This window comes from Pipra filicauda, unplaced genomic scaffold (genome assembly GCF_003945595.2).
Source record: "Pipra filicauda isolate LSUMZ 115617 unplaced genomic scaffold, ASM394559v2 scaffold553_size308853_pilon, whole genome shotgun sequence".
NCBI lineage: Eukaryota > Metazoa > Chordata > Aves > Passeriformes > Pipridae > Pipra > Pipra filicauda.
The window spans coordinates 179,592-202,598 of record NW_024104702.1 but is presented as its reverse complement, the minus strand read 5'-3'; the positions used below and the strand labels follow the sequence as shown (position 1 = coordinate 202,598).

General features: G+C 42.3%; 1 protein-coding gene across 1 annotated transcript in view; it reads left to right on the top strand.

Annotated features, from left to right (window-relative positions):
• The first annotated feature begins 16,769 nt into the window (after nucleotides 1–16,769).
• The window catches only part of DCBLD1 (discoidin, CUB and LCCL domain containing 1), a 48,623-nt gene continuing 42,385 nt past the window's right edge, over nucleotides 16,770–23,007 (top strand). Inside the window, exon 1 of the mRNA XM_027716318.2 lies at nucleotides 16,770–17,103. Within this exon, the coding sequence (XP_027572119.1) occupies nucleotides 16,857–17,103 (247 nt within the window). The 5' untranslated portion in view covers nucleotides 16,770–16,856. The remainder of the gene's footprint in view (nucleotides 17,104–23,007) is intronic.

Genomic DNA, 23,007 nt, shown 5'->3' with positions numbered 1-23,007 from the left:
TCTGATGCAATCTAGGCACAAACAAAATAAGCAGAGCCAAACTGCTAGGGGCTTTCTACATGAATAGCACAATTGTGGTAGTAAATGTGTACCCAAATCATGGAAGAAAATTAAAGCTGATAAATAAATCATGCATCTGATTTAAAGAGTGGTGAAGAGTTGGAGACTCACATTAAAGAGGTCAGTGGAAATTCAAGCTTAAGACACATCCAGTCCTGGTCCATGGCATATCTGTGCTGTGTTGGCAGAGCTATTCACAGAGTCATTCTGCAGCAGAAAATCAATCCAGCTTATATATATATATATATATATATATACAAAAACAAATGCTATAACATTTTGTGCATGTATATTACTCATTATAAATAAAATTTGCTATTTTATAAATAATATAGCATTTTGATGATCAGTTGAAGCTGGCACATTCTGTCATTGCTGCTTAAAGAGGGTACCTGCTTTTCCACCATATCTTTCCAAGCCCCTTTCACTTACCAAGCAAGTGTTTCTACAGTCATGCAATAAAACAGGCTAAGAATCTGGTTAACACTAACCAAGCAACTGCAGAAGTGAACCACTCAGCATTAACCTGATGCTGTTTTCTCCGGTTCAGGCTCTAGAACAATCCTCTGTGCTGCTCTGTCCTTGCAGTGAAAGGAGTAAAAGCACCAAGGCAGGAGGAAAGGGTAAGCCAGGCTGGAGACAGTCAATGAACACTGCGAAACACGGGGCTCAAAGGTGGCCAGAGGAAGGAAAGGCTTTGTGGAGAAGGTTCCTTTCTTTTCTGCCAGTTGCTCTCGGAAGCATTTGGGGGGTTCCTTTTGCATTATCTCAGTTCCTCACCACTACTCAAGGGAACTCCTAGATGAGAGTGAGACTTATCTAGGGTGAGCTTAGCTTTCAGCTAAGGGCTTCCAGCTACAAAGGTGAGGGGGAATTAGTGCCCCATTTACTTGTCACTTCTCCACTCCGAAAGATGCTGCCCCCACTCCAGCCCATGAGCAAAACTGCTCAAGGGGGAACTCCTTAGTTCCAGCCAAAATAAGTCAGTTTAGTCTTACTGCCTAAACAGTAGCTCTCTGCTAACCCAGCTCATCTTGGTTGAAGAACCTTCATCAGAGCTCATGTGATCAGCAAAACTGAAGAGGAAGCTGGTGACAGGCAAATGTAGGCTGCTTTGGATAGTTAGGACATTTAGGACCCTCAGTATTTGGTTTCCAGGACTAGCAGGTCTATACTAATAAATAAATGTACCAACACCCATGCCCTAGCAAGTGGCACAGGATAACCCACATCCCCACATTTTAAAAACCAGTCATACCCCAAAGGAGGATAGATGCAACTGAAATACCCATGGGTTATGGCTCTTAGCTTTTACTATATGCCAGACTGTTTCTGGTTGGGCTAGTGCTGATGTGAATCAAAATCAGACAGAGTTGATCTATGTGGTCACTTAGGATTAAGAATGCTGGCTGGCATGGATTTAAGTTACTATCTTACATGTAGCGCAGGTAAACAAATATGCCTAAGTTCAAACTTTTTTTAAAAATCTTTTAATTGCATTTAATTATTCAGCACTTTTTTTGTTTTGGTTTGTTGGGTTTTTTTTTTAGAAATTGGTTGATTGTTAGGATGTCTTGGGTCTTTTTTTGTCATGTATAGGGAGGAGCAGTAGGAGATGAGAAACACAGGATCATAGAATCATTATAGTTAGAAAAGACTTCTAAGATCATTGAGTCCAACCTTGGACTGAACACCACCATGCCAACTAAACCATAGCACTGAGTGCCATGTCTGGTGGTTTCTTGAATATTTTCAGGGATGGTGACTCTACCAGGTTAAGAATCTGGTGAGGAATACAATCAAGGTGCATCTTAAAGTCTGAAGAAAAAGTCCGCAGCGCCATAAAAATGTTGGCATTTGGCTTTTAGGACAAGGAAATTTGGTTATTATGAAATACACATAACTAACCCTTTCTTTATCACTGGAAAGCTTGGCTATTACTGATGCCAGTAATTCTTGTCAGTGAGCATTTGCACACTCATATATGGGTAGTACATGCATACTTTGCACAAATGGGTTCTAAACATTATCGATAGTTAATAAAATAATAACATTAAAGACACTATTCAAATGAACAACTAGTCGAATGATGCAGAATTTTTTCTTAGACTTTCAACACTGTTTTCCACCAGGTGTCACTGTAACATCCCATAAACCACGACTTTCAAAGAAAAAAAACCCACTGAAATATCTCCTTTCTTTTTTATGTTCCTTTGAATACACTGATCGAACAAATACTAACAGTCAACTGAGTCATCGGATTTTTCACCTGAATTTCAGAAATTCTTCAGAAATAGAATACTTATGGGCTTTAGAAGCCAAACTTTAAAAGGAGGGTTTGCAACATCTGTAAATGATTGAGCATTAAGTGTAATTTTTAAATGCATCCCTGTTGTAACACTGCATCCTGACATGGAGTTGTGGATCCAAATTTTATGATATATCATTAATAACCTTGTCCTTTATATTATAGATCTGCTTACAAAACATCATTTCCTTCATTCCAAAGACCAGCACAAGGAGAGGATATGCAAGGGAGAAGACTCTGAACGAGGACAAAAATTAAGAAAACTCCATTACAGTTCCCTACCTGAACAGCAGCATATATCAGAGCACTTTGCAGACTATGGACTCATCTTTCAAACCCTTTCGAGATAAATAGAACTGTGTACAGACAAATAATCAGCCCTCATATCTTGAGGAGAAACATGCACATTATTACTGCCAGTAAAACAAGTAACTCTTATTTTCTTTATACATGAAATTTTCATTATCCACAAAGACAAACCTTTCCTCTGTGTGAACATGCACATGACTGTGTATATGTATACATTAATGGTACAGTATAAGCAGACTAATGATCTAAGACACAGAGCTTTAGGGCCTTGCTGCACTGAAATTATCAGTTCAAAGTGAGTTGGTAGCCTCCTCTACCACACACCCCAGTGCACAGACACAGGCTGTTGCACTTACAGCCAGAAAGATCAGCTGGGAAACATCTTCTGGGCTACCAAAGGTTACAGCCCAGCACATTAACACCAACTGATGGCAACTTTTTTTTAATATTACAGGACAAAAGTTCTCAAATTTCAGGGCAGCTTCTAGCTGCCCCAGTCCTGGAGCCAGGTCATCATCCCTGCCCCTGTGGCAGCAAACTCCATCATAAAGGTAGTCCAAGCAGCTCAAGGCAATACCCAGTCCAGCAATTTAATTTTGATCTGCTCCCACATGTGAGTCCAGCATCTAAAATCTCTTCAAATGAAACCCTTGTCTATGTGCTGCCACTTAAACATGTCTGTACAGAGTTTCAGAAAACAGCAGCACACAGCAGCAATTGGAAGGAGAACAAAAATGGAAGAGGGAATGGCTGAGGAGGCAAGGAGGGGGACACTCAAAGCCCACAGATGTCCGTGTCTAATCTGGGCTGGTTTTGTCCAGTTACATAGCACTAAAAACATCTTGAAGATGGACCACACTCGTGAGTCCTTGATGGGGATGAAAGTTGGGAGAGGTGAGACAGGAGAGACTATCAATCCCTCAGCCAGCCTATAGGGCAGAGCAATGAAAAGAAAAATCTCAGCTTTTACTTATCAGTTTCTAACTCCTTTGTCTTGGGGAGGTCATCTTGAAAAAATATGCTGATGTGAAGCACTCACTAGGGGTGATGGATTTTTACTCTTTTCCAAAGATCACAGATTATTCTTGTTTTCCCTTCAGCAATGGGCTCCCATTTATTCTGAATTTCTCACTAAAGTAAGTGAACAAGGACCCCAAGGGCAAAAACCTTCCCTTCACTGCCCAGGCCTTTCTCCTGCCCCTTTTATTTGTTAGTGCAACTGCTAAGACAGCTGTTTGTCTGGCAATAGCAGCCAGTCAGTCAGGGAGTGTTGTGCACAAACAGAGGGAAGACCATACAAGAGAAACCCCCTGGAGTCTGGCTGAAGATTTATATCTATCTCTGCAGATTAGAGAAGTGGGGTTGGGGGGGAGGGAGAAGCAGACTGTTAAACTGGATCAAACTGGAAAGACAGTCATGCATGAGATACTTAGCTAAACCAGTCAGGAGACAGGGATTTGTTTCTATCGATCTGCAGTAATGACGACTGGAGAAATGCCTCATGAAATGATGGATGTACAATGATGGATTTCAGACTAGGCAAATTTGAGCTGTGGAGATTAACAATACTAAGAGATGTGAAAGCTAGGCCAGGATAGAAAATACATGGAATGCTAAAGGGTAACATGGATCTATATGTATGTCGCTGAAAGATTCAAATCTGAAAGGAAAAGAATATATTAAGACTTACTAAACTATGTTTGTGTAATCATCCTACATGACACCAGGGGAGAAAGAGAGCAAGCACAAAGTGATAACAAAAGCCTTGCTGTTAAGTAGGTAAAGCTTGCACTGCTTTTTTTATTGCTTTAAAGAGGATAGGTTAGCATAGCATTTGCAAAGCTTTTTAGTGATTTGTTCAACCGTATTGTCTATTAGATATATCCAGATTTTTACTAATCAAATGTGCAGTCTGAAATTTGAAGAAAACTAGATTTCAACATACACAGGTGTCAGGCAGTGCAACAACGTAAGTATAAAATGGCCTGTTGCAGCATTTCTGAAGAGGATTGCATGGAAAAGGCGTGCAAAGATTTTTAGAGAGGAACAGAAGGAAAGAAGATTGCATACTACAGAGCAAGTGACTTATTGCTCTGAGCATGTAGATCAGTGTATAAGCAGATATAAAGCCGAGATTAGGAGAAAAAGACAAAAGCTGCAGAAGCAATAGTGTAGATTACAGGATCTTTGTAGAGATCTTCAGAACAATCAGATGTTCAGCTTGCATAAACATCTCCCACAGAAGTCTTTATCTCTAACACCTCCTGGTTTCCATGGCATTCCCAAATACCTGAACATTTTATCTCCCAGTAGTTCCATAAAAAGAAATTGCTTATGCAGCAATCCAAAAGAGAGCCCACCTGCATAGAGTTTCTTACAGATAAAGAAGCAACAGTGTCCACTAAGGAGATGGGATTTAACAGGGGCTGTTTTGACCATTTCAGTCACCTGCCTGTGTGTGTTGCTGGGGTGTTTGGATGTACTGCTTAATAACCTTTTGGTATATATCTAGAGTTTCGGCCTTTCTCTCCAAAACTTCCTGTCCTCCTCTCCTTAGTTGAGGAATACCCCTGGGTACAGGCACTGACACTGGTCCACAGGACCCTTTATCTACACAAGCAAAAGCAAAGTTCCTTGTAGTAGGGGAAAAAATTAAACAATTCTCTAAAATGTTTTTGAGTCTCAAACAAACAAACACAAACTTGTAACAAACAGGTGAAGATATGTCTGATCTCTTCTTGTTTGAGGGACAAGGAAACATCCCCTGGGAAAACCATAGTTAGCTGGGACCATCATGAGAAATCCTGGGGATGGCAGTCCAGCACATCATTTCCACCTGCATTAACAGGCAAAGAGATAAATTTTGTCTTCACTCACTAACATGTGCCAACACCTCAGGCAGTCCAGTCAAACTCAGGTTTCATCCTCTGAGGGTTTCAAACCCTTCTGGAATACCAGCAGCAGCCACGATTTCAGACACGGCCATTCCTTGCCCCTCTGGATGGGGGGGAAGGCCTGAGCACACCTCCACAGGCCCCATATTCAAATCAACCTGCTGAGGGGCAGCCCATGCTGAGCTCCTCAACTATGCACCTGCTCCTCTGCTCTAGGGAACACGAGGCTTGGTCCCAGTCCCTAAATACAGGTCACTATTTCAGGGTACCCCAGATACTAATCCAGGGCTGTCAATGTCTAGGCACCCTGGCAGGGGCCTCCCAGGGCAGCATCTATCCCATTCCTACCCAGGAGCAGGGCAGTCAGGGTGACCATCAGGCAGCTCCCTGGGGACAGAGACAGGCCAAGGCCAGACTGGGATGTGGGCCCATGGCTGGGCAGGGCGAAGGGCTGGAGACTGGCCCTGCCTGTGGCATCACTGGGGCAGAAGCTGATGGCCTCAGGGGCTGACATGGGGTCCTGGTCCCTGGGTAGAGCAGAGGTGGGGGGTGGAGGGAACCCTGTGGGGTGGGGCAGGGAATGCTGATCCCAGGGGTACCCTCAGTCCCCAGGCTGGCAGATGTCACCCAGAGCAATGGAGCCCCTGTCCTTCTGAACCAGTAGCTGAGAGCCAGAGGGATCATCCAAAAACCTCAAAAGGCCACTGAATTGAGCCTGCCGTCTCCATCAACTGCAGCAGCAGTCATTTGAATTTAGATGTATTGATTTTAAATTAATTACAATGCTTTTAAACATCCTAAGTATTTTCTGCCCACAGCTATGTGTGCTGCCCCTAGAGCTGGACTGACGTGTTGTCAGACTCACAAAAAGGTGGTGGTTTGGGTGCTGAACAAGTTTTTTATTTTCTTTTGCTGAGGAAATTTCCTTCCAGCTGAGGAAGCTTTCTTCACTGAGAAGTCAAGCAGACTTGCCAGAGCAAGAAGGGGGCAGACACACAGAGCTACACCGGCACACTGCCAGTGAGGGTGCACACCAATGCTGAGAGGAATGTCTGTGAAAGACATTAGCCCTGGCATTCCCTACCATGTTCCCAGACCTCAGTTTCCCTGCTCTGCCCTAGCAGAGTGGTCGCTTCCCGGTGCACCAGCTCTTGTGCTGTTTTGATCCGCTACTGAGTTAATTCAGGTCCCCAACACAGCAGAAGGCCATTCACCTTGTTGTCAAGAAAATGTTCTGCTAGCTCAGCAAACTGAATTAGATCAACACAACATCAGGTGAACACCAGGAAGCAGGGAAGTAAGGCCAAGAAAGGAACCCTTTGACCCAACTGGTTTGAACCTTCACTCTAACAGCTGCTATTGTTAACTAAATTTAGGTCTGATGCATCATTGTCCCTTAATAGAGAGAAGCCTGGGGTGCAGGGTCTGCTGCTCCTGACGTGTTTGAATGTGATCTTGCACAACAGAGCTGTGACCTCTTTCTGCATTATGATAACACAAATAGTAAGAGTTGACCCTTAATTGTGAGTACATCTGGAATCCTAAAAGATTTGCAAAACAATAACATGCTTAAGCTGTAACGACAAACACAACCTCAAGGTAAAGTAGGCTAAGACCGGAGAAACATTAAAAAAGGGATGTCATATTGATTCATATGTTTATGCTCCCAAGATTAAAGATATAAATTGGTTTATGAAAAGTACATTATTTTTCCAGTTTTACTTACATGCACAAACATAAGCACACATATGCCTCTTCTAAGGCTGAAAGGACTCAGTGGAGTTCAAAGAAGAAAGGAATATATTATAAAGAGTAAACCTCTATATAGAACTTATTACTTATTTTAAAACAACAACTGCAATAATTATTTCTGAGAAAATTCTTCTAATTTGGTTAGGGGGGTTTGTTTTGAGGGTTTTTTTAATTTATTTTAGAGTGAAGTTTGGGATTTGTACTAAATTATAAACCAGAGAAAGACTACTCTGAAAAAAGGGTAATGTGCCCTTTGGCAGTAATGCACAGCAGCAACTACAGTAGAGACCATATCCTTCAGCTTTGCCGGGCATTTGTGTTCACTGTCCAGTGTACTGGTGGATGTCCATCCTAATAGAATTTAAGTGAAGGCTGAACAGCAGAGCTGCAGACAAATGCTTTCTTCCATTGCTTTGCAAACTGCAGAAGTTGAGCAGAATGAAGAGCTGTGGATACAGCAATATCTTGAAACACTACAGCATCAGCATCTAGAAAGCATGGGCTCAAAGGAGCACTTGGCACCGCTGTCAACACAAGCTCCCCCAGTCACTTCAGTGTGCTTTAGATTAGGTCCAAGAACTAATCTGAAGGAAGAGACTCTGCACAAGCAGGACTACTAAGCAGTAATGTTTCCTTTAGTAGAGTTTCCAGGTGCCCAAAGTTCCAGGTGCCCAGGTACATATACAGTATCTGTATACCAATCAAAATAGTTCACTGCTTTTTCACACAAGTTTTTCAGATAAATATAATACATATGAGAAATTGTCTGTAAGTGTATTTTTATAAGACTAGTAAAATAGAACAGCTATAAATATTTCCTTTGTGTAGCAAAAAGTTAGCCTTCACTTGGTAGAACAGCTGTCTGCAAATGTTATCATTATTTTCTGACTGTGGTATCTCTGTCATGCTGGTTTTGTTTCCTTTGCTTCAGTGTTTGCTATTGTATCACATTAGTGTAATTCCACCAATTGAAACAACAACAAAATTCCTGGGACACTAACACAGAACAAGGAACATCAAGAAAAAAATACTGATTTTAAGTTTTAAGATGCAAGGAAGTAAGTGAAGGTTCATGGTCCACCAAATCCAAACTCTGTAACCAGCAGAAACCAACGTAAAATTGCCTACATGTGCTCCAACAGTGGTTTGTAACTGATAGAAGGCTGAAGAGCAGCCAAGCTTCCTGCTCCTGCTCATTTAGAGGTTAGGATTTGCCTCTCTAGATCCCTAGTAATGAGGGCACGTTGGTGGGAGTGTGGGAGAAGAATCATGTAATGAGAATGAATCAAAATCCATTTGATCTCTCTCTTTCAACTAAAAACTATGAAGTCAGCTAGAAGACAGTTCAACAGTGCCAACATGAATCCTGGTGATTGATTATTATAACATGCTCATCTTTATTGAAACAGTAGGTCAAATACCTGTAAATGTCTAAATGGTACTGTATTCAAATGTAGACAGCAGAAGTCTGAGCCTAAAAGATTATGGTGACCCCCAAAGTGGTGCTGAGTCCTGGTAATTACCTGATGGGCAGGGTGGTACATGAGAAAGTCAGAAACCACAGGGACTCGGGTCTTCTTTTGAGAAAAAAAAGTATATGTTTCCACTGCAAGACTAGGCCTGGTAATTACTTTAAGGGTTAGTTTTGCCCTGCTTGGAGCAGTCAATAACACAGCCTTAGCTGTGGTTAGCTGCACCAACACTGGGCTCAACATTTGGCATCTCTTCAGTGAAGCTGCCTGTTTCTCTTGACACATGAAGAACTGTGGCTGGATAGTGGGGACTGTTGCAGGGACTTTGGCCACAAACAGGAGCTCTGTTTGTGGCCAAACAGAGCTGCTGCTCTGTCAGCAGCTCTGACTCTGTCTGCCAGGCTTGGTCATGCCAGCTGAAGGTTTTCTTATACCTAGATGTTCAGAGCTGTTGACCCACTGGAGGAATGTCTTCACATGAAGCCACGAAGGGTTCACTCAAACATTTTAAGGTGTGGACAAACGTGCATGAAACAGATAAGAAAATACATCTACTGCAGAGCCTTTAGAGTGGGAACTCAGCATGCCCAGGCAGCAGGAGCTAGAAATTTAGATTAGGCAGCAGAGCTACTCACATGGTGAATTCCTGGCCCTGGCCCTAACATCTGTCATCTGTGCAGGCAAGCAGCCCACAGGAGATGAATTTGTGGGCTGAATCCACATGGGCAATCAGCCCAACCCCGCCATTCTACACCAAAACCACCATCATGCTCAAGGGAAAGAGGATAAAGAACATCTGATTTTGGTGGACAAATGCCATACTGGATATAGGGGAAAAAATTTAAATACAGGCTCACTTTAAGTCTAAGAGGTAGATCTAACTGGGGCTAAACTACATATAGCATATTTTGAAAAAGGCCTTTAGGACCATTTGTGAACCCTGGCCAAGAACAACGACCACTATGCATGTCTAGCATAACTACAATACCTTTAATGAAAAGAAGTAGACAGAAGGATGCCAAACGGAATATTTGAGAAATTATACTGTCCAAATAAACCTAACTTTCAGGGATAAAAATTTTGATTATTGGTCATTTATTATCTTATGAGGAATGAAAGTTTAAAATTGATTTGGATGTTCACCAACATACTATATTTACCTTCTGTTGAGCAGTTATCTTTGACAAGGAACCTAAGGCAGGCTCTAACCTTTTCTATTTTGTAAACAGCCACAAAAATACATTGAATACTGTAAGTAAAACATGAGAAAATATTCACTCAAGCCCACATTTTTTTTGAAATTATTTTCAAAAAAGGCAAAAAGGTCTTTATAAAACAGATAACATTAGACCAGGTTTTCACATTTGACAAATAGCCTGGCCTTAAAAGCTATTGACAGTGAACCCTTAAACTGTATATACAGTTGTAACCCACAGCTGTGATAGTTATGAATTACAAGAATTTGACCTTGTGATTCCATGGTGTGATGACGCAATGCTATGTAGAAAAGCTGCACAAGAGTCTTTTTCTCCATACATAATGATTATTGCAGATTTATGAGCTATGCTTCCACTACACATAACTGGCTTACTTCCGTGAAGCTCATGAGGACTGCAGACTTCCACAGGGCCTGAAAGAGCACAGGGAGAAGGGATGGAGCACACCACTAATTACTAAATGAATAAGCATGATTCCCAACCCTCTCTCTTGAAACAAATCAACTGAAGGGAAAGAAGGCCATCTCTGGTCTTACTTTTTAACTCCTGAGGCTTTCAGCCTAAGTTCATATCACACCGTGCAAAAAAACTGCGACATGGCATGAACACTCAAAATTAGGAGAAGAGTTAGATCTGGTGTAAACAGGATGATTTCTATTAAATCAAGCAGTCACTCAGCTCGTACTTGCTTTCAGCTTTTAAGCTCTTACTTATATAGCCAGGTGTATAATGATCAATAAAACATGTAAACTGCCCTCTCCAGTATAAAAAAGTGCTACAGTCTTTATATCAGAAATGGTCAAACTACTTAATTTCATTCACTTTCCATTACTTCACACCTTTTGGAGGAAGAATATAATTAGACCAATTGCTCTCTTTATTTAAGTCATGATTCAAACACGGTTATTCCTGCAAGTGACCAGGGGATTGCTTCACAGTTTGCACAAGTTATTTTTTAGCTCCTACTTGGATGCAGACTCATAAACATGAGTAATGATTAAGACCACTTGTTTCTCACAGAAAAAGATGCAGACTATGCAAATTCAGCTGTGAACTCCCTCTTGAAAATCCCAAACATCCTACAGTTAAAAGTTATATACTATCTGTGCATTAAGGGACAAAATCTGATATTTTTAAAAAGTATGCGGACTAATACCTTACAGAAACAGGAGAACTCTTTAAAACACCTATAAAAAACAATGAGAGCTTTGTCACTGACAAATTGATCAAGGATGCTGCCAACTAGTAAGTTATAAAATAGTAGGCTCTGTTTTGACAAAGAGTGTCATGAATCTCTAGATCATAATATTTTTCAAGGCAACACTAAAACAATATGTTTAAATGAAAAGGAACATTCTGCCCCATATTTCTTGACAGCAGCATAGCATGTTTTGTTGATTGTCTTCAAAATCCAGATGATTAGCAACTTTATTTCTTCTTGCTTGAAACTAAGAAAAATTATGACCTAAGACTACTGAGCAGCTGTGAGAAACTGCAAAATCTGTGGCAGTGGGACAAACGATTAGTCTTCAACTTGATCTCATAATTACATCATAATAGGTGACATGATTGGATAGGTTACAGCAATTAAAGTGATGAAAAGTGCACATTCATCCCCTTTATGACTCTCATTAGAGTTACACCCAACTGCTGCTGTTGTAGTGAATGAGACTGCCTATCTCTTAGCATCCAATTATCCCATGGACATTTCCTGCCAGTGCTGGTAAGAGCCCTGCTATCACTTCCACCCAGACAAGACCTATAGTTCTCGTCTCCTGAAAAGACAAAGTCTTCAAGCCTACTGCATTTTAGTTTTCTCTCCTATTTATTGCCTGTAATTTCTTCTTCCATATTCTTAAGGTCTAAGAATACTTATGGTCTCTACCCCCTGGGGATTTCTGTTACCAGTGTAATTGCATAATGCCACTCTATGGTTCTAACTCATCCATATGGGTGTGGGCAGTGACCTATGCTAGCGCAAGTCAAACTGTTTCTTCTATCAGGATTTTTTTTTCTGTCTGATTCTTACCTCGTGTTTGCCTTAAAGTACTAATGAAGTACTTGGTCAGGATATCCTCTTAGCTACTTGCTCAGAACCACTTAAAAAGTGGAAAGGTTATTTTACTAACTCCGTCACTTCTGTGCATTTTCACACCTGGAGAGGGATGCTTACATTAAGCAAGGATGGAAGTTGCTAACATGAACGTCACCAGAACCAAGGTTGGCTCTGAGAAGGAGAACTCAGTCCCACAGTTTACTACAAATGGGTAAGACCTCTTTTGCAACAGTAGTTAGATAAATATCCAGAAGCCCAGAGGAGTCCTGGGGGTCAAGTCCATCTCCTGCTGGTTTAATGGTATGCAGACCTTAATAGAGGGTGATGTTATACAGGCTGAAATGTTCTTGCTGCTTCATGGGCATGGCATTAGCCTTTCTATGGAAAAAACACAGCACAGTGCACTGTGTCCATTAAATACTCTAAATATACGGAATAATTCATGTGTGTCTCAAGGAACTTGCCAAACTTTCTAAGCCATGCCACAGCCTAGCAGCAGCTCTGACTTTGCTGTAGCCTAACCATTTTTAACAGAGAGGGCTCCTTGCATATGATATACAAATGTTGAATCTAGACACATCTCAGGCTGCTACTTTATATGTTTTATTTTCTGGCTCTTTTATACAACCACCGCATACACTTCTGGCAGAACACAGTATCTGAATACACGGAGATCAGCAACCAGAGCACTTTGATCTCAGCTTTATCCTGTAAATTCATTATACCATTTGTTTTGCCCCAGTGAAAATGCAAAACCTGGCCCATGTATAAAGACTGCTATAAGGCCTCTCAATCTGCAAGCTATCCTTCTGCTAATGAAGAGATTAGCATACCTCTCAATGTCTAGAATTGCTCTTGTGCTTTGCAATTTGTAACCTCGGGTCCTTTCCATCTCATTGTGCTTTCCATTCCTCCCCCTTCTTTTATAAAGTCAGCAAAGAAAACGGGCTTTCCACTTACTAACAGGAACTTTCCTGTTAGCCACACAAAAGCAAGGCTGCTCCAAGAAGGTTAAACTTGAATGTCTTTGTATATATTATGTTTTTGGCTTCTATTTTTTTTCCCCAGAACATATACAGAACAAGATGCTTTTGAAAGAAAGCATGTTTGAAAGAAAGTGTCATGTTTGCAAGATAAGCTTAGGTGAACTTTTCAGTGTGTTTTTTCTTCTTCCCCTGCCCCTTGCCCCAGACAAACTACCAGTTTAACATCACACGAGGCACTCAAGGACTCATCGGATTATTTAGGTCTGTTTAGAAGCAGCTTTTCAACGCACGTTACATACAAGTATGCAACAGTATATAAAAAGTATAGGTTAAGAAGGTAAATCTGTGAAGCTAGAAACTGTATAAGTCTATAAATGAAACCTGCGTATGTCCCTGCCATACTGACCAACCACCTTCTAAAGTGTTCTGAGCTGATTTTGTCCTGAAGTCTCTTCTCTTGCTCTTCACCCCGAGGCCAGAGAGTCGTGAAGTAAAAACTGAATTTCTCGTTTGCAGGTGGCTGCACAGTAAAAGTATCCATATAACGAATACGAGATGATACATATTATCTAGTTGTAGGTGACTCAGTTAATACCGATTTCATCAAACACACAAAATACTCCTAAATCGTATGTTTGGAAAACTACCTGTAAATGAAGAGCACATGCTCATGCTAAAAAGTAGCCCATCCATGTCCTTGGGTGAATTATGGCTCTTCCAAATTAAGTCAGTTTTAGTGACCAAAATAAGCTTCATTAAGCTGCCAGAAGTGGTCTGCCAGGGAACTTTTATATTGTGAAGCTCCCACTGTGTGAAAACTTTAATTGGTCAGGCTCCATGTATGCCTTCTTTCTGAACTAATCTTCTGCCTTGACTCCAAGTCCTTGCCTTTTAAACTGTATTTATTTAAAAGCTCATTTTAACTCTCCTCCTTATAAAAGGAAATTGGGAAAAGTATGTATGAACCAATGTAGCAATGTGACGGGTTACACAAGGCCTTGAATAAGAGCTTTGAGAGCTATAGACTACTTCATTCGTCTTAATGATTATTTAATCTTGGAAGATGACAGTAAGTTCTTTGCCTACAGCATATTGAAAACTGACAGGGAGATGGTATGGTAATGTGAATTTAATAGCAAAATAAATAATACAGAAGCTACTGCACTGATTACATTGTTATTATTATCCTACTGAAGTCAATAGGAAAGCTGTGCTTCCAACACCTGCAAGAGGTGCAGAGTTTCCACGGGAGCATTATATACATTTGCAGTAGGAAATATGTAGCCTTGGGCAAGCAACCAGCTCCGGATGAGCCCTGGGTGGTGAGAAGTTTGAAAAGGCAACCTGCATGCCCTTCCTTCGACCAGTGCTCTCCTGTACCAACCATGAACAAAAAACAAATACCACTCCCAGACATTTTATATGTCCAGTCTCAAGGGCACGACTTACCATTTTACTACAAATCATTGAAATAAAAATAACTGTGAATGAAATTATTCTCTGTATATCTGTTCCAGAGGGCACTGCCAAGCCTCCAGCACCCAGGAGAAGGAGAAAGCTTCCTCCTCACTCTGAGCCTCCTAAACATGTGTGACAGGCAAAAACCATTTTGGATTTCCAAAGCTGCTAACTTGCCTCTAACAATTACCAGCCACCCAAGTTCTGTGGAGAACTCAACATTAGTGACATTATCTGCAAGCTCCATGGCAAATTTAATGTTTTGCACATTAAATTGCTCAAGCTCACCAAAACCAGTTTATTGCATCACTGCTTGGCCAAGATTACTTGGGATCGACCCACAGGACTGTTCTCTCAATATTTACGATAACCCTAAACAAATACAACTAGAACCTGGCTCTGTTTTTAGAGAACATATTTTAGATCTCAGTTGATGGAATACAAATCAGTACAATTCCCAGTACCAACCCGTGTGTGACTGACTGGTTTTGATTGCCTGTTCAGACTGACACAAAACAATGCACTCTCTTGTGTTGTTATATTGCTTTTAAATAACTGCAACTCTTTCAAGGATGATATATATTTTGCAACATATATATTGTCCTGTTCATTTATCTCCCTCATGTTTTCATTTATGTTGGGTCTCATTTGTACATTCTGAACCAGTATTTGGTATTGGAAAAAGTATTTTCTATGACTATAATATTTTCATCAATTCTGTGAGGTTTTCAAATCCAATCTTGAGGATGTCGCAGAATTTTACTTTTTGGTCCCTTCCTCTTCATAATCGCCTTCATTTGTATGGATTTGTTCCTGACAATCTGTGAGACGAGTACAAGTACGGGCCACTTTTATTCACATGGACACACTCTTCTTTAAAAGCCTCTCAGTCTTCAGAATCTTGAAGCAAGTAGCCCATCCCAGCCTCCTTCAACCAGAAGGATGCTGCCATTTGTTGGCAAAATCCAGCAAGGCTTAGTCTGACCACCAAACTGCTGCATTAACAAACATTCTTTCTGCCTTACATCTTAGACCATTTTAGTCTAGATTTCAAACTCTCCTTTGTAAAGAAGGGTAAGTCTCAAATACTAACAACGTGTGTTAAATACACATACCAAGAATATAATGTACTGAGTACGTGGTAAAAAATATGCCTGATCACATATGGTGTCTGAAAAGTTAAAAAACAGACATTAACGCTTATAAAACAAGAACTCAATTAAAATAAAGGTTTACTAAACTTCACTTTTTTCTAACATAATATAAAAACCTAATCATTTTATCTCTATGACATACAAGTTAATTCTGTGCTTCATTTTAGCATAGCAGTACAGTGTTTCTGACCTGCCAGCAGCATGAATCCACCTGCCTCACAGCAACTCACCCCTGAAAAGCCTGTATAGAGTCAGACAGGCTACCTTCAATACTCCAGAATACTTTTAAAAGGCCATCCGCTGGGGCTTGCTTAATATGGGGGTCTCCTGTGGTCACTGGCACTGCTTCCCTACCACGCACCTGTGTCCCTCTCTGTGCCACAGGTCTTCTCCAGAGCCAAGATCATCCCACCCAGACAGAAAGATGCACACAGCATCTTTACAAAGGCTGTGTTTAATTCAGCCCGTAATGGTAACGCACAAAAGCTCGCATAGGTTAACCTTGCGTTTGCAGCCCTGCATGGAGGTGCCCTCCAAGGAGCAGGTTACAGGAGAGAGAAGCCCCATCACGACCCCGGCTATGCTGAAGGGGTCGGACGCTCCCCCTTGCCCCGTCGGCTCCGCTGCCCACCGGCCCCACTCGTGTCCCCCCACTGCGTAGGCACCCCCGCGACCCTTCCCGCTATGGCAGCGGGAGCGACTCCTGGGAATTAGCCTGCAAAGGCAAAATAATCCTGCTTCCTTATAAACATACATGTATATACGACTGTGCGTGTATATACGTGGGCATGCACATGGCCTGCCAACTTCGGGATTTCGCAGGCAATGCTGGGGGCTGCATGGTTTTGGGGGAGCCTCCCAACCGCGGGGAGCCCCACGATCCCGGTGCAGCACCCCAGAGCGCCGGTGGGTGGGAGAAACAGCACTCGGGGAGAGGAGGGGAGGGGGCGCCGGGAACCGCCGGCCCCTCGGTCCACGGCGGGAGGAGGAGATACCCCGCGCGGCAGCCCAATGGGAATAGTGGCGCTTCCCCTTCTCCCGCTTCCTCTCTCCACCCCCAGCTCCAGGCCGGGGAGGAGGGAGGCAGGAGGCAGCAGCGCTGCAGCCCGGCCACCGGCGGGGCACGGGGCCAGAGGCAGCCCTGCACAGCCCCTTCTCCGCCTCCGCAGGAACACCTGCGGGGGGGAAGGATGCCGGGAGTTCACCGCCCCCCTCCGCGGGAGCGCTGGCTGGCCCCGGAGCCGCCTCAACGACGAGGAGGAGGAAGAGGAGAGGAAGAGAAAGGAGCAGGAGGGAAGTGGGGAAGTTGTGCCTTGCCCGGCCCGCCGAGAGCCGGAGCCATGGGCCCCGCCGGGGGGGCGCGGGCCGCCCCCTCGCTGCTGCTCTCGCTGCTGCTCGGAGCCTCGGCCCCGCTCTGGCTGCGGGCGGAGACGCTGGGTGAGTCCAGGGGCGGGGGGGGGGAGCGAGATCGGCGGCGTGCACGGCCCCCGAGGGGCTCCCTGCGCCGGGGGCGAGCGATGGCTGCTGGGGGGGATCCCCACCGTCCTCGCCTCGCTGCTCGGCGTGAGCGTAGCCTGAGCTGCTCTCAGGGCTGTATATAGTTGACCTCGTTAATCCTCGCCGGGTTTATCCCCGTGTCTGAGTAGCTGCGAGATTAAAGTGGTAACCGGCCTTATGGTAAATGTATACTACGTCTTTCTTGATCTTTTTTAATTAGGATTTTGTTTTGTTTTGCTTTTTAATAAGTCAAGTAAGTGGCGAAAAAGTCCCCGGCAAGTTGCGCGCAGGAGGCAGGGAGCGGCCACCTGGGCGCCCGTCTTTGGCCGCGCCTCGTCAGCCCTGGCGGGAGCCCCGGGGCGCGGCGGGAGACGCTCGGACACCGGCAGTACCGTGTCTGCTCCGGCCGGGGCCGGGGCCGGCAGCCCCTGTCCCACAGCTGAGACTGCCTGTAGGCAGCTCTGCTCTCCCACTGCCTCGCTGAAGACGGGAAATGCCCGTACTCGTGCCGGGACAAAGTTCCGTAGGAATCTCGAGGGGATTTTACGAGCCCTTTTGTGATAGTGCGGTTTGTTGCAATTAGGGCGCAGGTACTGTTCTTTTTAGCATCTGTTTTTATGCGGCTCACGGTTAAGCTTCCTGTGTAAATTACAAGTACACATGACATCTCCTACCGAGGAGTTGCAACCTTCTGGCAGTGGCATTGCATGGCCTGATGCACCCGTCTTAGAAGAGTTCACTAACAGCCACCGATAAAATAGTTAATACTGGAAGCTAAGCGTCATAATGAGCTTGACAATGCATTCAGATAAATTAGAAGCTCCCCTATCAAAGTTCTAACTTGGCTGCAAATTTCAGAATCCAGTGCTGTGAATTAGCGTTGCATGCAGGCAATGACACAAAGTACTTCAGCTGATTTATACCTATTTTTCCTAAAACCTTCTTTTAACGGAGATTTCTGGTATGGATCTCCACAGAAGGGAGAGTTTGGTGTGAGTCGTGTTGCCTTTCCACCTACCAGCTTCATGGCAGCTTTGCTATTCTGTCCTCAGTGTGTTGGGACTCCAATTTGATATGTTTCAGGAAACATATGTAGCAAACAAAAAATATTCCTTTAATCTCCTCTTTTTGTCAGTGTTTCGTGGGTTTTTTTTGTTTGTTTCCTCTTTCACCAATGTTTGTTTCTCACACAATGACCTCAAGGAGAAGAAAGTCATTCGAGGAGTGAGAAATAGTAAGTTTGTTGGGATTTCTGGGGGGTTTTGTGCATATAGTAACACAGAGCAGTAAGTATGAATGTCCCTCCTTGTTTGTATTCCCACATTAACGGGTAAAAACATTTATGTGGTATTCACGATATCAAACCAACAGCATGGAAACACAAGTAATATTTTGCCTGGTTCTTTTTGGATCAAACTCAAATTTACAAGTCTGTCCAGTGTCTAGAAAGCAGAAAAGATGTTGATTCTCTGCCCCCACTTTCGTTTCTCCTCAGAGGGCAGTTTTTCTATATGTTTGTTTATTACTATTACCTATAAATTAGGGGCTAAGTGTTCTAAAGTCACACCAGTGAAAAAGGAGATAAGTGGACACAAACTTCCTGTTACACAAGCTTTTTGACTTGATTTAAAAGTTGTAATGGAGCAGGAGAAGTGCCAGAGTGAATCAGGCTTGAGTTTCAGATAATTCTATATCTCCTCACCACTGGTATCTCCCACTAGCTGGTTCAAAGATGTGCTGGTGTAAGTATATTGATTTTAAAATACCCATTTTTAAAAATAAAGCAACACATTTTTCTGACCTGTCATGAGCTGGCTGCACAACCTGCAGCCTTCACATTTCCCTTAGTTTTTTTCTTGGGGGGGTGATACAGAACAAGGATGAAGTAGCTGTTACAGCTTATGTTCTTTTACTTAAGTAAGTTTCAAATTAAGGAAAGTGCCCTTTTTTCACTGTGGCTTGGTTACTTCAGAGAATGGCTCATATTTGAGTGTGTGCAGAGTCCAGGTGTCAACTCTCTTTCTGTTCTTGAAAATATGTTAACTGTATGTGTTGTCCCAGGACAACTATGAATGTGGAATGTTGTTGTCCATAAAATAATGATAATAAAGGCTGAGCACTTAGGGAGCTGATTTTAACTAAAAATATTTTTAGGCTTAGTAGGTCTCATCTGGGGACAAATACTGTATCTGTGACTGCCCATGAGTGATAAATAGCTTTGGGATTTCTAATAAAAGGTGGTTCTTTTCTCTTTTTACTCTGCTCTACGCTGATCTTCTCTTGGGGTTTCAGTTCTTTGCTGATGACTACAAAACATACCTTACTCCCTGCCTGCCAACCTCACACAGCAGTGCCTGACCTGGTACCTCTTCTAAAAATCTCCTCCAGCATTTAGGACCCAAGGCAGAATGGAGGCAAAGCCTTTCACCATTCCCTGTTTTTTCTTCTGGAGTCATTTAAAAGACCTTGAACCATGTAATTGTGGGTATCAGAAATGAGAGTTGGATCTTAGTCTTTCAGAGCTTTCATTCATTTTCTGTCATATTTCTGGCCAATAGGACTTTAAAATGACCTGAGAGTTGTTTGTTTGTAGGAAAGCATAAGGGGAATGGGGATTTTAATCTATTAAGAACAAGATTTAAGCTACTGCTCTTGCTGTACCTCATTTATTTTCACTTCAAATAAAGCACAGCTATGAAACTAGTTCATGTGGGATTTGCAGATCAGCATCCCGGAGTGAGCTGTGCTTGCAGTATTCCTGGACCTGTTGCCAGTTGCACCCAATGCCCAGTTGCAAGAATTGATGGGCAGTAGACTTTTAAATGTTTTGAGGAAAGGCTGTTATTTAATGTGACAACAGTGTATCCAGTAATTATGAATGATTATGCCTGTTCTCAGAGGCTTTCACAAAACCCTTACCTGAAGAATACTGATGTGATCCTGCTAATCCACTTTGTATGCCCATTTCCAGCAGTTTGAAATGCAGATTGAGATGAATTTTTCTTGTACACCCCCCCCTCCAGTTTTTGAATATAAGTCATCGGTAAATTTTCAGTTTGTTTGTATTTTGTCCTTATGTCTTGTTTCCTTCCTTGGCTCTCTCTCTTGCCTTGGGAATGCTGACTAGAATTGCTAAAGAGGGAGGCAACAGTTTTCCAGTTGCAGTTCGTAAGCAATACATGTACCCACCACAAGAAAACTGCTATGTTTTCAGTCACACAGACTTTGCTATAAATAGTGCTAAGCTCTTTATATGTACTTCTCTTTAGTTTATCAGGGGATGTATTTCAAACAAAATCAGAGACAGGTAGGCTACCAAGAGTCTTGCTGACAATGCAAGGAGAAGATGCTTTGGGAAAGTTGTTACCTACATGGCTACTGAATGATATTTCATGAAAATTATTTGTTGATTTGCACATGCAAAAATACATTCATTTCTGTTTATTAAAACTATGTCACCTTTGGTCCACTTGAGTTACATGTGTAGCACAGTAAAAATTAGTTTGAAAAAAACAACTTTGAGGATGCTCACGCTACTGTATATAGATGCCTAAGATACCTTCTCAAACCCATCTTAGGTACCAGTAGTATAGTTTTGAAAGCCCATCTGAGCTAACACACCGTGCCAAGAAGTGTGGTCCTACATGGACAATGAAGTCCTCAGCATAGACATCACTGTAGTTTGGGGCTGGCTGTATCGTATCAGATGCTCTCCTGTGGCATGTACTCATCAACACATGGGTTTGCACCATCTGCTAAGAATAAAATAAGCCAGACAAAATCCAAATAAAATCCTTCTGACTGGAATGGTGTTGGATCCCAGCTAACTGCAATAAAAAATATTAATAGCAATGCATAAGAACGAGCACACAACTTCCCCAAAAGGTTTAATTAGTGTTACAACTGTGAGTGGGAAACTTCAAACTGGAACAAGCTAATAGTGATGTTTAAATAAAAAAGGAAAGTGGTTTGACTAGTTTTAAGGGTATACAGAGATTTTCATTTTTGCTTTCAAAAGAAATTACAAGCTATCTAATTAAACTGATTTTTGTCTGTAAAAATTGTGTGAGTGCTAAAGCCACATTTTTGAGGTTGGCTCTTGTATGTAGAGAGCCTGCCAGTAGTTATGGTTAGGATTGTTGATCCTGTATAATTAAGCCTGGGAGTTGAGTGTTATGAGGAGGAAATATTTTGGTCTTTTCATTCCCTCTCTCCCTGTCTCTTCTTTTGACAGAGACAGGACTTGCTTCTTGGGAGTTTCCTTCCAAAATGTGAAGGCTTATTTTGGTGGTGATGGGACTTTCTCATCCTCCCTGAGCAGGATTTCCAGTCCCAATGTGACCTTACTCATTATTTCCATCCCCCTGATGGGACAGGATTACTGTCTGGTGGTAGCAGCTTCCTGGGTGGCTGCTCCATTCTTCCCTCTCCCACATGGGCAGAGGGAAGGACAAGTGTGCCCATGCTTTGCAGTCTTTACCCATCTCTAAAGAGCTTCACTAAAGGTGTTTTCAAGTGCCATGATGAGGGACAGAAGAATAAATGGGGAAAAGAGAGCAAGGCAAGACTAGAAATCCCGTCCCCAGTCCTCCTACAGGACCAGTATCTTCTTCAGTTTTATATTTAGTATTACACATTTATGCCCAAGTTGCTTCTGTAATTACCTTAGTGTTGGTGAGTCATTTAGTAAAGCTCTAAAACATTGTTTCTTCCCTTAGCTGTGGCAGAAACTTTGTATCCATCACAATTTTATTCCATGATGTTCAGGTTTCTGGCACTTCCACCACAAATTGTTCAACAATATTGGATTTCAGTCTATTGCTTTGACATTAAAGTTGAAGTCATGTTGATGTCATCTTCCAGATGTTCATGTCTACTGAATAAAAATTGTGTTTATTTGTTTTATTTCGAATTACAAAAACACATGGGGAATTCTGGATGTGATCCCTCATGCTATACAAAGGCCTGTCAGAAATCAAACAAAACTTTTCTTCATGGAGTAGCAGGGGAGACCTCAAAAAGCTGAAGGCATAGGTGGATTTCTTCACCCACCCAAACAGAATGGCTTTTGTTACATGCCTGAGCCTTGTTGTTGCAGCTGTGGTAACTGCGCGGAAGGGAAATGTGCTGCTTCTGTCTGAAACTACTTGAGTTTTGCTCTGGTGCCACACCAGTTCTGTGTTGGCGTGTTGCTTTGACTTAATGTCAGCTATGCTTCATTTGTAAAATGATCTCATGACACACACATACACTAAAAAAAAAAAAAAAAATCCACTTTGTCCTCCAGCTATGAAAATACATATTTTTAACCTGTAAAATAAATGCAGGTATCCTGTGGGTCCCCCTCCACTGGGAGACTTCAGCAGCAAGGTCCATGGCTCACATTAGAGCTATTGCATTCCCTGTTTCAGTTTTCTCCCAAAGACAGAAGTTTATATTATCCCATGTTTCTTATGTCAGCATGCTACAAGGGAATTGAAGTTGAAATGCCTGTGAGCTACAGAACTGGAGGGTTTTTGAGTGGTCATAAGTGTTAACATTTTCAAACCTAAAGAGTCAGCACTTACTGCTCTATTGGTATTTTAGCACAGACAGAAGAGGTGTGGTTAAACTCATGGTCCTTGCTAGTGCTTGTGTTTTGAAAATTAATCTGCTATTTTGTTTTTAGATGAATTTCAGTCCCTGTATTCTGGAGGTGGAAAGCAAAATGAAACTGTATCAAAATAAATTGAGCAGTTACACTGAGGTATTCACTCTTGAAATGAGTGAAAAACTGTTCAGATCTTTCTGCTGTATCCTGTTTCAAAACTGGAGAACGTGATTGTTTGATAGTACTGCTAATCA